General features: G+C 50.1%; 1 protein-coding gene across 1 annotated transcript in view; it reads left to right on the forward strand.

The window, feature by feature from the left end:
* Positions 1-12,393, forward strand: part of LOC308172325 (disco-interacting protein 2 homolog C-like) — a gene marked incomplete at both ends in the record, with an annotated part of 37,417 nt that extends 25,024 nt beyond the window's left edge. The window contains 14 exon segments of the mRNA XM_080547232.1: positions 333-456; positions 1,774-1,824; positions 1,827-1,879; positions 2,209-2,320; positions 3,871-3,980; positions 4,848-4,978; positions 7,464-7,632; positions 8,581-8,751; positions 9,209-9,270; positions 9,371-9,428; positions 9,880-9,954; positions 10,506-10,680; positions 11,398-11,521; positions 12,141-12,393. Coding sequence (XP_080403358.1) covers positions 333-456; positions 1,774-1,824; positions 1,827-1,879; positions 2,209-2,320; positions 3,871-3,980; positions 4,848-4,978; positions 7,464-7,632; positions 8,581-8,751; positions 9,209-9,270; positions 9,371-9,428; positions 9,880-9,954; positions 10,506-10,680; positions 11,398-11,521; positions 12,141-12,393 — 1,668 coding nt within the window.
* Positions 12,394-13,353: the final 960 nt, after the last annotated feature.

The raw sequence follows: 13,353 nt of genomic DNA on the forward strand, positions 1-13,353 counted from the left end.
TGAGCGGGCCGGCGCCTTGCATGGGAGCTTGCCGCCATTGGTGTGTGAATGTGTGTGTGAATGGGTGAAAGAGAGGCGCTTTGGAATAAGGCGCTATATAAGTCAGTCCATTTACCATTACACACACACACACACACACACACACACACACACACACACACACTCAAGTATAGCAGCGGTGGGTGCACCTGAAAGCATGTGCCCTGTTAGCTCCCAGACATGCTCTGTCTCAGTGGGCTAACGTGGTTCTTACTTCCTGTACATCATGTCTCTAGTCTAGATATACATATTGTGCGCTTGGTTGATATGCTCTGTCTCCCTCTGTCCTCCAGGGGGCGGTGTCCAGCTCTCTGACGTGTCTGCAGCTGCATAAGAGAGCAGAGAGAGTAGCCGCTCTGCTGCTGGAGAGGGGGGGGCTGCAGGAGGGAGACCATGTAGCGCTGGTCTACCCCCCAGGTAAGACACACACACACACACACACGTAGCGCTGGTCTACCCCCCAGGTAAGACACACACACACACACACACACACATATAGCGCTGGTCTACCCCCCAGGTAAGACACACACACACACACACACACACACACGTAGCCCTGGTCTACCCCCCAGGTAACACACACACACACACATCCACAGGATTTGTACTAGACCAGGGGTCGGCAACTTTTACTAGCAAAAGAGCCATTTTTGGCCAAAAAAAAGAAACAAAAAACATCTGTCTAGAGCAGCAGTTTATAATAATAATAATATCTTAGATTTATATAGCGCCTTTCTCAAACCCAAGGACGCTTAACCAAGTTCCCAACCTTTTTGGACTCAAGGCCCACTTAAAAATCTCTAAAGTATTCGCGACCACACAGGCAACAAATGTTCTTTCTTCCTGTGGCCCATCAAAGTTCACATACCTTTATAGCAGTGCTCTTCTCAGTATCGTTCACGTTGCTTGACTCATTGCAGGCAATTGAGTAGGCTGGAGCTAAATCGATGTCCTCGATTCGCTGAGTGGTGATGTTTGTTGGCAATTTTATGGCCCTTGTCTTTGACGGCCGAGGCATATCTTAGATTTTCTGATCTCATTATTTGTTTTTGAAGCCTGAGAACAGATGCTCTGATATTTGAATGAACGACTTTCATGTGTTCACCATCTGTGAACGACTCCACACGAGTTTGGAGATTTGATCCAGTTCTTAAAACATTTCGTGACCGTAGAATGATAAGGTTCTATCTCCGTTTAGAATGATAAGGTTCTATCTCCGTTTAGAATGATAAGGTTCTATCTCCGTTTAGAATGATAAGGTTCTATCTCCGTTTAGGGCAGTTCAGAGATATTGAGCGTCAAAGTTTTTACATTCCATTATGTTTTGTGGGATGGAGCCTTTGTATTTAATTAATTCCTAACCAAAAAAAATCTACATTTTAAAAATAACACCACACAGGCATTAATAAACACCTAATGGATCAGATTATGTAAAAAAAAACTAAATTTTAACCAAAAATTGAGATAGAACCTAGAATTCTAACGTCACGATTTGCTCTCCTCTGGAGAATACAATTGGAGAACGTAAACAATCACTTACAACAATGATAAATGAAAATGTCCAAAAATAAATAACCATTGTTCATTTCCATATAATCTGTGGTCAAAGCCACAGAGAGCCACTGGAGATGGGTGGTTCCCGACCGCTGTACTAGACACACACACACACACACACACACACACACACACACACACACACACACTCTCTACTTGTTCTCTGTGTGTGTGATGCAGGTATCGACCTGATCGCTGCCTTCTACGGGGCCCTGTACGCCGGCTGTGTGCCCATCACCCCCAGAACATCTCCACCACGCTGCCCACCGTCAAGATGATCGTAGAGGTGAGAGGTCAAACACGGGGGGTCAGGGGTCATAATCCCTGTACTATAGAAGGGAAGCGAAAGGGATCTGTTTGAATTCGTAGGGTAGGGTTAGAGGAGAGCTGATTCTCTCTCTCTCTCTCTCTCTCTCTTTCTCTTTCTTTCTTTTGCTCTCTCTTTCTCTCTCTCTCTCTCCCTCCCTCCCTCCCTCCCTCTCTCTCTTTCTCTTTTTCTTTCTCTCTCTCTCTCCCTTTCTGTCTCTCTCTCTCTGTCTCCCTCCCTCTCCCTCCCTCTCCCTCCCTCTCTCTCTCTCTCTCTCTCTCTCTCTCTCTCTCTCTCTCTCTCTCCAGGTCAGCCGGTCAGCGTGTGTGATGACCACGGCGGTCATCTGTAAGCTCCTGCGGTCGAAGGAAGCGGTCGCCACGGTGGACATCAGGAACTGGCCTCCGGTCCTGGACACAGGTGAGCTCTCTCTGACCACAGGGCCAGGTGAAGCCTCAGGTGTGACGCAGGAGGTAGAGCCGACGTCTAATGATCGCACGGTCGGCAGATTGGCGGTTCGAGCCCCGGTTGGCCACGTGTCGAAGTGTCCTTGGGCAAGACACTGAACCCCAAATTGCTCCCAATGAGCGGGCCGGCACCTTGCATGGTAGCTTGCCGCCATTGGTGTGTGAATGTGTGTGTGAATGGGTGAATGAGAGGCCGTTCTAAAGCGCTTTGGAATAAGGCGCTATATAAGTGCAGTCCATTTACCATTTGAAGTCTCTAAACATGGACTGTGCGCTCACACCTGACACACGTGAGTCATGGGAAACTCAGAATCTTTGTGAGAATATTCATAGATGAAAATAGAGAATAGACGCGTGTACCGGTAGTGTATATGAACGATGTGTTTTCAGGTGATTTTTAGGTGATTTGAATTTACGTGAGTTTGTGTGTCAGAATCAGAATCAGAATTGCTTTTATGACATGGATGTACGGATACAAGGAGTAACATTCTTGGCTACAGGCTCAAATAGGCATTGGCATTCCAGTAGAAATACAAAATCAATAATAGAATAAGCAGGATATAGACAACAATCAACAATGGCTGCAGGCCTACAGTATATACAGTAGCGTCAGAGCGTTAATAATACAATAAGTGATAGCAGCAGAATGCGAATCAGCGTATCAACATTTACGTGTGTGTGTGTGTGTGTGTGTGTGTGTGTGTGTGTGTGTGTGTGTGTGTGTGTGTGTGTGTGTGTGTGTGTGTGTGTGTGTGTGTGTGTGTGTGTGTGTGTGTGTGTGTGTGTGTGTGTGTGTGTGTGTGTGTGTGTGTGTGTGTGTGTGTGTGTGTGTGTGTGTGTGTGTGTGTGTGTGTGTGTGTGTGTGTGTGTGTGTGTGTGTGTGTGTGTGTGTGTGTGTGTGTGTGTGTGTGTGTGTGTGTGTGTGTGTGTGTGTGTGTGTGTGTGTGTGTGTGTGTGTGTGTGTGTGTGTGTGTGTGTGTGTGTGTGTGTGTGTGTGTGTGTGTGTGTGTGTGTGTGTGTGTGTGTGTGTGTGTGTGTGTGTGTGTGTGTGTGTGTGTGTGTGTGTGTGTGTGTGTGTGTGTGTGTGTGTGTGTGTGTGTGTGTGTGTGTGTGTGTGTGTGTGTGTGTGTGTGTGTGTGTGTGTGTGTGTGTGTGTGTGTGTGTGTGTGTGTGTGTGTGTGTGTGTGTGTGTGTGTGTGTGTGTGTGTGTGTGTGTGTGTGTGTGTGTGTGTGTGTGTGTGTGTGTGTGTGTGTGTGTGTGTGTGTGTGTGTGTGTGTGTGTGTGTGTGTGTGTGTGTGTGTGTGTGTGTGTGTGTGTGTGTGTGTGTGTGTGTGTGTGTGTGTGTGTGTGTGTGTGTGTGTGTGTGTGTGTGTGTGTGTGTGTGTGTGTGTGTGTGTGTGTGTGTGTGTGTGTGTGTGTGTGTGTGTGTGTGTGTGTGTGTGTGTGTGTGTGTGTGTGTGTGTGTGTGTGTGTGTGTGTGTGTGTGTGTGTGTGTGTGTCAGACGACCTGCCAAAGAAGAAACCCCCGGCGCTGTTCAAGCCCTGCAACCCTGACGGCCTGGCCTACCTGGACTTCAGCGTGTCGACCACCGGCATGCTGGCGGGAGTACAGGTAACCTCTCACCTTTCACCTCCCAACCCCTAACCCTCCCCTAACCCTCACCTAACTCTCACCTAACCCTCACCTAACTCTCACCTAACCCTCACCTAACCCTCACCTAACTCTCACCTAACCCTCACCTAACCCTCACCTAACCCTCTGGTGTCCAGGTAACCTCTCACCTTTCACCTCCCAACCCCTAACCCTCACCTAACCCTCACTTAACCCTCACTTAACCCTCACCTAACCCTCTGGAGTCCAGGTAACCTCTCACCTTTCACCTCTTAACCTTAGAACAGCCGTGGGTGGGGTCATTTGACCCTGTGTGTAAAACATCTTTGCATTCGATCAAATTTCAGGACCCTCCTTTCATGGCTTTTCCTAGATATGTGCGTTCCACCACCCAGTATCCTTACATTTTCAAAATCACATCAGGATAAGCTAGTATGAAGCTATTTTCCAGTTTTTCTGTGTAGGAGGCAGGCTAATTTACAAGGCGGCCAACTAGTGGTCGTTGTGTGTAAATAGCAGCTTCCCATTGTAAAGACTATGGCCATTTGACCCCCGAGGCGGCTCTTATAATAGGTAAAGAAGGCACGGCTGTTCTAGTTTCTTAACAGTAACAATGTATTATCAGTTTCAGTACATTCCTGACGTGTGTGTGTGTTTGTGTCTGTGTCTGTGTCTGTGTATGTCTGTGTGTGTGTGTGTGTGTGTGTGTGTGTGTGTGTGTGTGTCTGTGTGTGTCTGTGTGTGTGTGTGTGTGTGTCTGTGTCTGTGTCTGTGTTTGTGTGTCTGTGTGTCTGTGTGTCTGTGTGTCTGTGTGTCTGTGTGTCTGTGTGTGTGTGTGTGTGTGTGTGTGTGTGTGTGTGTGTGTAGATGTCCCATAATGCAGTGGGGGCGTTCTGCCGGTCTGTGAAGCTGCAGTGTGAGCTGTACCCCTCCAGGGAGGTGGCCATCTGCCTGGACCCCTACTGTGGGCTGGGCTTCGTACTCTGGTGTCTCTGCAGGTAACACACACACACTCACACACACACACACACACACACACACACACTCAGGCACACACACTCAGGCACACACTCAGGCACGCACGCACGCGCAAACACTCACACTCACACACACACACACTCACACACACAGTCACACTCACACACACACACACACACTCAGGCACGCACACACACACTCACACACACACACACACACACACACACACACACACACACACACACACACTGGTGTCTCTGCAGGAAGGTAACACCCACACACCAGGGTTTCCGTTAGAAAAAATTGTCGCCGGACATCGTGTCCGGGAAGATTTCGATTTACCGGACAAACGTGATATATTCCGGTCATCATATTAAAATATAATAAAAAATAAAAAATAAAAATATAAATAAAAATCTAATATAGCTGTTTGTCGCGGTGATTACTGTTGTGTAGCGGCCTATATATGCCATTTAATGTCTATTTCTCATCCGATACGATTAGATGCGAGCTATATAATATATAATAATATAACATGATTCGCATGCGCGCTATGCCATTATGTCCAGCGCTGAACGGGCGCCTCACTGGGAACTGAACAGACAGCATCGATCAATGAACGGACTCCATATTACGTTAACTGAAGTTTGTTAAATTGTTTGGGATTAATGTGAGTTTTCTATTTTCTCTTTCCAGTTTTACCCTTTTTTTATCAATAAAACAACGTCATTTCTATAACCAGGTCTCGCTGGTTGGGAAGGCATTTCGTTTAGCTGCCTGTCAAATCATACTTAATCGGACTCGGGAGTATGACAATGAGGAGAACATAACTGTTTATTGAGAAACAATAGGCAGGCTGGGATACGTATATAAAGAAATACCACAATGTCTAGATGTATAACATTTTATTGAACAGTGCAAGCATGTAGGCTTCTGGCGTGACATCGTACCCCTAACGTTCTTAGGGCTTGTTTGAAAAGCTTAGACTGAAAGTTAGTGCCCTGGTCAGATTGTATAACAAGAGGAAGACCGAATGTGGAAAAAACTTGTTAAAGCTTTCACCACTGAGCTGGCTGATATGTTACGCAACGGAACAGCTTCGGGAAAACGAGTAGCAGCGCACATAATAGTGAGCAAATACTGACTTCCACTTTTAGTCCTAGGCAAAGGTCCAACACAATCAATTATTACACGTTCAAATGGCTCCCCTATAGCAGGAATGGGATGCAATGGTGCGGGTGGAATGGATTGATTAGGCTTACCCGCCATCTGACAAGTATGGCAACAGCGGCAGTGCTTGGCAACATCCGCCTTCAGTCCGGGCCAAAAGAAATGTTTCAATATCAGCTGATAAGTTTTAGTTATACCTAAATGTCCTGACCACTGGCTCTCATGTGCTACAGATAACACCTGTTGTCTATAACCCACAGGCACAACCACTTGTTTTGTATTTGTAACAGTATTCCACTCACAACCATTTGCATTAGGAGGAGACCATTTACGCATTAATATCCCATCGTTAAGGAAATAAACTACGTTGCCCCCTATTTCAGATTCCTCACTAGCTGCATGTAAAAAACATTTGTTTAATGACTGATCAGCTACTTGAGCGACACGCAATCGCTCGCCGGTTACAGGCAGAGATAGGCTGTCAGCGGATGGTATGGTAGGACTCGGGGAGGATGGTAACTCTACCACTTTCTCCCTGGGAGAAGCTGAAACAATCGGGTTCTCATCCCTTTCAGAAAAGGCTTGCATAATCACACTATCACAGAGAGAAACATCGCTATCCTCCTCTCTGCCTCGACTCGATTGTGCACGAGTTATAGCGCACACCGGAAACAACCGCTGTTTCGCATAGGCAGCCTACAGTCATCATCATGCCGGTGTCAAATCATATCATAATAAAAGAAATACATAGCCTATATATTCGTCTTTTTTAAAATAGAAGGAATCAGAATGTGAACTTTAGCGAATTGTATTCAAATTGTGCTTAGAGGGAATTATTTTCACCGGACATTTATGTCCGACGAGTTTTCAATTTGTCGGACTTCAAAAAAAAATACCGGACAAAGACCGGTAATTACCGGTTAACGGAAACCCTGCCACACACACACACACACACACACACACACTGGTGTCTCTGCAGGAAGGTAACACACACACACACACACACACACACTGGTGTCTCTGCAGGTAACACACACACACACCCACACACACACACACACACTGGTGTCTCTGCAGGCAGGTAACACACACACACACACACACACACACACACACACACACTGGTGTCTCTGCAGGTATGCAAACACATACACACACATACACACACTGCATTTTTTGCACTCTCAACTGGCCTGTCTACATTTCTCTCCCTCCTCCTCCCTCCTCCTCCCTCCCTCCCCCCCCCCCCCCCCCTTCCCTCCCCCCTCCCTCCTCCCTCCTCCCTCCTCCCTCCTCCCTCCCCTCCCCCCCTCCCTCCCCCCCTCCCCCCTCCAGTGTGTACTCAGGCCACCAGTCGATCCTGATCCCTCCAGTGGAGTTGGAGTGTAACCCGGGCCTGTGGCTGCTGGCCGTCAGCCAGCTGAGGGTCAGAGACACGTTCTGCTCCTACAGCGTGATGGAGCTCTGCACCAAGGGCCTGGGCCTGCAGACGGACGCTCTGAAGGTAGGGGGCGCTCTCACACACACACACACACACACACAGAGAAACACAGACAGACACACACACACACACACACACACACTCTGCACCAAGGGCCTGGGCCTGCAGACGGAGGCTCTGAAGGTAGGGGGCGCTCTCACACACACACACACACACACACACACACACACACAGACAGACACACACACACACACACACACACACTCTGCACCAAGGGCCTGGGCCTGCAGACGGAGGCTCTGAAGGTAGGGGGCGCTCTCACACACACACACACACACACACACACAGAGACACAGACAGACACACACACACACACACACTCTGCACTAAGGGCCTGGGCCTGCAGACGGACGCTCTGAAGGTAGGGGGCGCTCTCACACACACAACACACACACACACACAGAGACACAGACAGACACACACACACACACACACACTCTGCACTAAGGGCCTGGGCCTGCAGACGGACGCTCTGAAGGTAGGGGGCGCTCTCTCACACACACACACACACAGAGACACAGACAGACACACACACACACACACACACACACAGAGACACAGACAGACACACACACACTCTGCACCAAGGCCTGGGGCTGCTCTCACAAACACACACAAACATTTACACCGCAGGTCGAAGTGACACAATTCCGATTTTTTTGCTCACGTTTTTTCTCATGTCTCTCCTCCCCCTCTCCTCTCTCCCCTCCTCTCTCCCCCCTCCCCTCTCCTCCCCTCTCCCCTCTCCCCTCTCCCCTCCTCTCCCCTCTCCCCTCTCCCCCCCCTCCTCCCCTCTCCCCTATCCCCTCCCCTCTCCTCTCCTCTCTCCCCTCCTCTCTCCTCCCTCCCCTCTCCCCTCTCTCCTCCCCTCTCCCCCCTCCTCCCTCCCTCCCCTCTCCCCCCTCCCCTCTCCTCCTCCCCTCTCCCCTCCCCTCCTCCCCTCTCCTCCAGGCGCGGGGGCTGGACCTGTCCCGTGTGAGGGCGTGTGTGGTGGTGGCGGAGGAGAGGCCCAGGATGTCCCTGACCCACTCCTTCTCCAAGCTGTTCAAGGACCTGGGGCTGCACCCCCGCTCTGTCAGCACCGCCTTCGGCTGCAGGGTCAACCTGGCCATCTGTCTACAGGTAGGGGGGGGGGGGGTCAACCTGGGGGGGTTTGTGTGTGTGTGTGTGTGGTGTGGATGGGTGAATGAATATGTGACACATTCTAATGCTTTGGTCCTCATGTCGGGATCTGATGTAATGATCAGACTTTGCTTTCGAAAAATGTGAATACATTTCCGCGTTGTTGAAAATCAACGACACGTGGCTAGTCAACTAACACAGCTTGTTTTGTGAGCCTGCGAACAATGTAAAGTAGTGTTATAGTTAACTAGGTAGCAGTGGGGATTACTCACCCAATCCATTGCGTTGTTGCAGTATTCTGGCTTGACTAGCGAGTTTGTGTCGTGATTCTCAACAACGTTGAAACATAGTTCCGTGTTTCAAAAGAAAAGTCTGAACATTTCGATTGGTGACCGAATGATCAGACTGTGTCCCACATGTGACAGACTATGCTCCCTCTCTCTCTCTGTGTCCGCAGGGGACCTCCGGCCCAGACCCCACCACGGTCTACGTGGACATGAGAGCCCTGAGACACGATAGGTACGTCTGCCTGTCACTCACACTGACAACCAATCAGCAGCTATGTTGCTATGACACTGTGTCTAGAGAAGCTGAACACCTGTGTGTCTCTCTCTCTCAGGGTGCGGTTGGTCGAGAGAGGCTCCCCTCACAGTCTGCCCCTCATGGAGTCAGGAAAGGTGGGTCCCTCTGACCGTTAACGGTCCTATCCTGGTCCTGTCTATACTATCCCCTCCTCCCCCCTCCCCTCTCCCCCCTCCCCTCTCCCCTCTCCCCCCCCTCCCCTCTCCCCTCTCTCCTCCCCTCCCTCCCTCTCCCCTCTCCCCTCTCTCCTCTCCTCTCCCCTCCCCTCTCCCCTCTCCCCTCTCCTCTCCTCTCCTCTCCTCCCCTCCTCTCCCTCTCCCCCATGTACAAAAGGCGCTGTATAAATAAAGCTTTACTTACTTACTTACTTACTATCATACACTGTGTGTTCCATTGCTGTTGAGCTGCATCGATGCATGTGTGAGTCGATGCACTCAGGTGGATGGTGTTCCAGCTCTCTGTATGAAGCCTATATTGACGACGGGAGAGAATGCTTGTCGTAACCACGGTGATAATGCTTGTCGTAAACCACGGTGACCGTTTCAGATCTTACCCGGGGTCCGCATCATCATCGCCAACCCAGAGACCAAGGGACCACTGGGAGACTCCCATCTAGGAGAGGTGAGCACACACACACACACATACACACACACACACACACACACACACACACTCTCTCTCAGACATGTACACACACACACACACTCTCTCTCAGACATGTACACACACACACTCTCACACACGTACACGCACACACAGACACATGCACGCACGCACGCACGCATACGCACACACTCACACGCGTATACACACACACACACACATACATACATGCATACATACATGTACACAGAATAGACTGTAATAACACACACACACACACACACACACATACTCGCTCAAAGTGGAAGTTAAAATTAAAAAGTGCTACTATCTCTCTCCCTCCCTCCCTCCCTCCCTCTCCCCCCTCCTTCCCTCCCTCCCTCCTTCCCTCCCTCCCTCTCCCCCTCCCTCCCTCCCTCCCTCCCTGCCTCCTTCCCTCCCTCTCCCCCTCCTCCCTCCCTCCCCCTCCCTCTCCCCCTCCCCCTCCCCCTCCTTCCCTCCCTCTCCCCCTCCCTCCCTCTCCCCCTCCCTCCCTCCCTCTCCCCCTCCCCCCTCCCTCCCTCCTCCAGATCTGGGTGCACAGTGCTCATAATGGCAGTGGTTACTACAGTGGGTATGGGGAGGAGGTGCTGCAGTCGGACCACTTCTCCTCCAGGCTGAGCTTCGGGGACACGGCCACCAGCTGGGCCAGGACGGGCTACCTGGGCTTCCTGAGACGCACAGAGCTCACCGACGCCAGCGGAGGTACACACTACACACACACACACACACACACACAAACTGGTGTGGAGGGGGGGGAGGGGAGGAGAGGGGAGGGGGGAGAGGGAGAGGGGGGGGAGGGAGGGGAGAGGGGAGGGGGAGGGAGGGAGGGGAGGAGAGAGGGGAGAGGGGAGGGGGGGAGAGGAGAGGGGGAGGGAGGAGAGGAGAGGAGAGGAGAGGGGAGGGAAATAATTGGTCCGAACTGTGTCAGGGAAATTGTTTAAATGGCAGGAAGTGAGGCTAGCAGGGAGGAGGTCTTGGCAGGCTTGGGTAAGGGAACTGGGTTTGACTGACCACACACACACACACACACACACACACACACACACACACACACACACAAAGAAAGAGTCTGACAAACTCAAGGAAACAACTTAAGGAAACTTAAAGAAAGACACTATAGAAAGTGAGTCAGTATTGGAATGATATTTAGTTTTTTTGTGTGTTTTCTAAAGATGCTATTGGAACTGTGAATGTTATGTTTATATTTAAAGGAGAATAAATCCATATTTTTATTGCAATTCTTTCTACCTGGACTGGATGTACATCATGACTTTGTTGGTTTGAATATTTGGATGTGCGTTAAAACCCCTGCCTTGCCTGGACGGGGGTTACTTCATTGTTTGAAGCCACGACACAGCTACATACACACACACACACACACACACACACTCACTCTCCCCCCCCCCCTCCCGCCCTCAGAGAGGCATGACGCCCTGTACGTGGTGGGGGCTCTGGAGGAGGCCATGGAGCTGCGGGGGATGAGGTACCACCCCATCGACATCGAGACCTCCGTGGTGCGCACCCACAAGAGCATCATGGAGTGGTACGTTCCCCTCTAACACACTCACACACTCTCATACACACACACACACACACACTCACACACACACACTCACACACCCACAAGAGCATCATGGAGTGGTACGTTACACCTCACACACACACTCACACAGGGACACTCACACACACTCACACACTCATTCACACACTCACACACCTTCATAAGTGAAAGCAGCACTTGTCTCCTCTTATGCTCTTTGAACTAGATTGAAATTGTGTGTGTATATGTGTGTGTGTGTGTCCGTGTGTGTCTGTGTCTGTGTGTTTGTGTGTGTGTGTATGTGTATCCGTGTCCGTGTGCGTGCCGTGCATGCGTGTGTGTCCGTCCGTGTGTCCGTGTCCGTGTGTGTGTGTGTGTGTGCGTGCGTGCGTGTGTGTCTGTCTGTGTGTCCATGTCTGTCTGTGTCCGTGTGTGTATGTGTCTGTCTGTGTGTCTGTCTGTCTGTGTGTCTGTGTGTCTGTGTGTCTGTGCGTCCGTGTGTGTGTCTGTCTGTCTGTGCGTCCGTGTGTGTGTGTGTCTGTCTGTGTGTCTGTCTGTCTGTGCGTCCGTGTGTGTGTGTGTGTCTGTCTGTCTGTGTGTCCGTGTGTCCGTGCGTCCACAGCGCGGTCTTCCCCTGGACCAACCTGCTGGTGGTGGTGGTGGAGCTGGAGGGCTCGGAGCAGGAGGCGCTGGACCTGGTTCCCATGGTGACGAAGGCGGTGCTCGAGGAGCACTACCTCATCGTGGGGGTCGTCGTGGTTACGGACATCGGGGTGATCCCCATCAACTCCCGCGGGGAGAAACAGCGCATGCACCTCCGCGACGGCTTCCTGCAAGACCAGCTAGACCCCATCTATGTGGCCTACAACATGTAGCCTGTGTGTGTGTGTGTGTGTGTGGGAGTGCGTGGGTGTGTGTGTCCTGTATGAGCATGCGTGTGTGTGCCTACGTGCGTGCGTGTAATATCGCTGTCGTCATCGTCGCCATTTTTTTTCTTTTTTCAGAAATCCAAAATCGAGACGTACTGTATTTTTTTTCTTTTTTTCTGAATATCTGCATATGGTGTTGGTTCAAAGGTGTCCCGTTATACTTTTTAGACTTGTGTAGTGGTTGGAGGTATGGACGTTTAGTTTTGCACCCAACCACCCACCCGCCCCGCTCCTGGTAATTTCCCAGAATTCCTAAGGCGGAAGTGTCACTGTACCAAGCCTTAGAGAGAGAGAACACTGTCACGATTGGACACGGGAGGGAGGGAAGGAGGGAAGGAGAGAAGAGTCGCTGGTGAGGTGAGGAAGGAGAGAGCCAGAAAGAGAGAGAGAGAATAGAATCTATTATCATGGTGTTCCTGATTAAAAAAACTAAAAATAGAGTTATTAGAATAAAAAAACTGTTTTGGAGAGGACATGGGGCGTCTGTAGTACGCTATAGACTATTGTATAAATATAAATATTGTATATAAACATAATAATCTATTTGGAGAGAGAAAAACCACACAGAGGACTAGCCTCTGTAAAACAGCTCTCTCCACTTGCACCGTGTGTGTGTGGGTGTGTGTGTGTGTGTGTGTGTGTGTGTGTGTGGGCGTGTGGGCGTGTGGACGTGTGGGCGTGCATGTGTGTGTAGGCGTGTGTGTATGAGGGGGACACAGTGAACACTAAGGTAGTGCAATCCTGTTGTGATAATCACATCCATCCATCTAACAATATCAGATTTTGAAACTCTTGTTTCAGACGTAACTCAACAGTTAATCGTCATATCAACGATTCCTCTCAGAGTGGAGGAGTGCACTATGTAATATAAGGGAGTTGAAGAGAGAAACTAAAATATAAAACCCC

This window comes from Nansenia antarctica (assembly GCF_963989245.1).
Source record: "Nansenia antarctica genome assembly, chromosome: 17".
Taxonomy (NCBI): Eukaryota; Metazoa; Chordata; class Actinopteri; order Argentiniformes; family Microstomatidae; genus Nansenia; species Nansenia antarctica.